We start from the raw sequence: 3,588 nt of genomic DNA on the forward strand, positions 1-3,588 counted from the left end.
CCCAGGATTGAGGTAAGACTAACTGGCCTATAGTTTCCTGGGTCATCCTTCCTCCCTTTTTTGAAGATGGGAACCACATTGGCCCTCTTCCAGTCCTCTGGCACCACACCAGAGCACCACGAGTGCTCATAAAGCTGTGCCAGGGGTCCCGCAATGACCTCAGCTATTCCCTCAGCACTCTGGGGTGGAGATCATCAGGACCTGCTGAGATCGTCAGGACCTGCATGAAACAGTCCATGTATGCATTTTTACCTAAGCTATAGTACGCATCTTTACCTGGAACAATATGGCACAGACCTCTTCTATCTGAGTAGTAATGTAAATGCATTGACCCATCTTCATTATTTTCTACTCTAAAAGAAGGTGCATTCATTTCCTGGAGCAGGAGAAAGAACAGGAAAATGTTAAATACTTTTTCTAGCACAATAATAAGCTGTATAAAAGCATATTGGCAAAATAAAAAGCAGCACTTGATGGTAGTGATTTTCTAGTTTCATTTGAGATTTATCAGAAAAAAATCCTTATTGCTCTAGAAAAATCTACTATACTTTGACCCAAAGTACTAAGTAGCTTTATATCTAATATTAAAGGTACCTTTGAAGATCTGATTTTTTCCCTAAGGCATCAGAATAAGTAATTTCAATGCACAAAAGGGCCGGTTTATAAACGTGTTTCATTCAGGTGGTAAGATACTCTCTTGTGTGTTTATGCCCTAGAAGTTTTCATCTATGACTGCTCACTAGTTATTACTTAAACTTGCCTGATAAGAAAGAGATAAGTAGCTGTGCAATGAATCCAGGTTTTCTATGAACTCGTAGAGATTTCCACCCAAAGTTCTTAACATATGGTCATAGCCTGATCGTTTGCAAAACTCAAAGAAATACTCTCCAAACTGCTTCAGGACCATATCAGAGGGAACACCTGGAAAAACAAAGATATGTTCATGCAAAAAAATAGATTGGGGAGTTATAGCAATGCTCTGAAATGGATTCATAATGATAAATGCAAAGGTTTTTTGATACAAGCAGGGAATTTTAAGATTGAGGGAGTGGGCTATGACCTGGACTGTTGCCCAGAGATGTAGGCCTGGGCTGGAAATATTTAATGTGATGTGAAGCATACCTAACATTTTGCAGGCTTTATCAATTAGCAGCATTGTGATCTCATCTTGGTAAACTTCAAAAGTCAAAAATGAATCCTGAACTCCTGCTTGGATCCTGCAACAAAGGTGATATTCTGTCTCAAGATTGCCCCAAACAGAACAGAATTAAGGAGCCCAGCTTGTTTGCCTTACTCAGGCTCCATTCCCATTGCTACATTTCTTAATCAGTCAGCACTATGACATCTGAGCATGGCCTTTCTTTAGTAATTTAAATTGGATAAGGCAGTGCCTGCTAGGGACAGAACAGCCAAACAGGCCTCAGTCCTGCAGTTTTTACTTATGTGAGTAATCCCTTTGAAGACAGTAAAGCTTTAAAGTATATTTAAGTACCTGGGTGAATAAGTCCATGTGTATTTATTATTTTATTTCATGGTAGGACTTCTGTACTGCAATCAAGAACTAAGGTCCCATTTCATTAGATTCTGTGCTGACAAGAGATATCTATTTCTTCTCTTCCATTGGTTTGTTGTAGATTATGGTTTATACTGTTAAACTCTTGGGTCACCATAGGCTTGACCAGACTTTCTGTTAGTTCAATGGGTTTTACATCATGGCCTATATACCTTGGTAACTAATTTTCTTTATTGCTATATCTTTATTTTCATGCAAATTGGATAAAACCTTTAAAACAAAAATGTGAAACGGAGAGAATATGTTGTCTTCAATTACATTTAATTGCTTTCGCCTAAGGTTCTCAAGTGAAATTGACTTCAAAATAAGGGCAGCATCTATTCAGCATAATTACTTTTCAGTAATAGTACAATAACCAAGCGTGACTATTGCACAAATGCTCATTGGACAAAATTTCACCCCTAATTATTTGGCATAATATATAAAGTAATCAGGACAGATTAAAGTGATATGATGAAAGTACTACAGTGTAAAAATCTTGTCTTTGCCTTAGCAGTTATTTTTAATAATTGCTTAGGTTTTACATCACAATGAGAAACTGTTATCCTATGCACGCTACTAAACTCCTTTACACTTAATTTATTCAATTTTGTAGGAATGAGTTACCTTAAGTTTTCCCAGGTTTCTTCACCATATTTTTCAACCACTAGAGACTTCAAGCATGTATTTATAAATCCATACTGCAAAAGCAAATATAGGAATATGGAAAAATGTACAGATTTTAAAAAATTCAGTCCAACTGACAAATCTCGCAATATTTCATCGTCTATCATTATATTATAAAGCCACAAGAAGAAATAATAATACATTGATTCATATAGTACCTTTCAATAAAGGATATTGGAGTCCTTTGTAATATTTATTTGTACATTTCAAAGGTTTTTAGGAAAGTAAAAAGTCATGCATCTTCCTTTGCTATAAAAGCAAAAATCAGGTCAGTGAACCAGGTATATAGAGCTACACTTCTGTAAATCTGCAGGACAAAGTAAAATTGGCTCTGTTATGTCTTACCGTGTGTTTTATTTACATATACACACAAATAGAGGAAGATAGATAAATATAGAGATGATAATGATTTGAAAAGTTAAGCATTAAAATATATTCTAATCGATAGCTTTGTAATAGCAACAACAACACAGAGTTAGGGACTAAATAGCTCACCCATGTTCACACAAGGCCTGATCCTGAGCTGCCTGAGCCCATATTAAGACCCCCTGTGACAGCAGTAGATTTTGAATTATGCCTATAGTCCAGTGGTTTTCAACCTGTGGTCCATGGACCCTGAGGGTCTGCAGACTATGTCTAAGGAGTCTGTGAAAAATGACTTTGATCAATCACAAATATGTGAATACCCACCCTTACAATTCAAAGGAGTCCGCACCTCCATTCAAAATTTTTGGGGGGCCCTCAAGTGAAAAAAGGTTGAAAACCACTGTTGTAGGCAATGGCAGTGATGAGGATGGACTCCGAATTCCCTGACTGCCAAGCTTGGCTCCAAATGCTAACCTTCACTGTGTCCACCTCCAGTTCGAACTGAACATTTCCATGTCACTGCTGTGCCAGCTAAAGGAAAAGTCTCTTCCTTATTAAGCAAATCTCTGCGTGCATTTTGTCTTTAAGTGAGGGCTTCATCTTATCAGCAGGCCCACCCACCATTACGCAGGAGGCAAAATTTGTATTGAATGTTGTTGGCTTCAGGACTGCGCGGGCCCTGAGGTGTCGCCCGGGAGAGCAGCCCTGCGTTTTCCAGACAGCAGAAACTTCATTTCCAGGCGGGATTATATTCCACAGGACTCGGCGCCTGCTTTGCACAGCCCCTGTGAAGACCGGCGAGCTGCGGATTGGTGCCCCGCGGCCCCAGCGCGGCGCCGGAGCGGGGCCTGGGGGTGCCGCTGCTGCACAACCCGGGGCTCCCTGGGAGCCGGGCGCAGCTCGGTCCTCGGTCCGGGGGCCGCGCCAAATGGATGCGGACGTCTGCGTGCCTGTCTGGTGCCCGACGAAGGGATACCCCTGGG

At 40.3% G+C, this 3,588-nt stretch overlaps 1 protein-coding gene across 1 annotated transcript in view; it reads right to left on the reverse strand.

The window, feature by feature from the left end:
* The window catches only part of LOC109287789 (guanylate cyclase soluble subunit beta-2-like), a 29,861-nt gene extending 27,515 nt beyond the window's left edge, over positions 1-2,346 (reverse strand). Inside the window, exons 1-4 of the mRNA XM_019503076.1 lie at positions 2,180-2,346; positions 1,123-1,217; positions 761-921; positions 277-376 (exon numbers count right to left, since the gene is read on the reverse strand). Coding sequence (XP_019358621.1) covers positions 277-376; positions 761-921; positions 1,123-1,217; positions 2,180-2,346 — 523 coding nt within the window. The remainder of the gene's footprint in view (positions 1-276; positions 377-760; positions 922-1,122; positions 1,218-2,179) is intronic.
* Between the last annotated feature and the right edge of the window lie 1,242 nt (positions 2,347-3,588).

This window comes from Gavialis gangeticus, unplaced genomic scaffold (genome assembly GCF_001723915.1).
Source record: "Gavialis gangeticus isolate Ggan-Ray unplaced genomic scaffold, GavGan_comp1, whole genome shotgun sequence".
In the NCBI taxonomy this organism is placed as follows: Eukaryota; Metazoa; Chordata; order Crocodylia; family Gavialidae; genus Gavialis; species Gavialis gangeticus.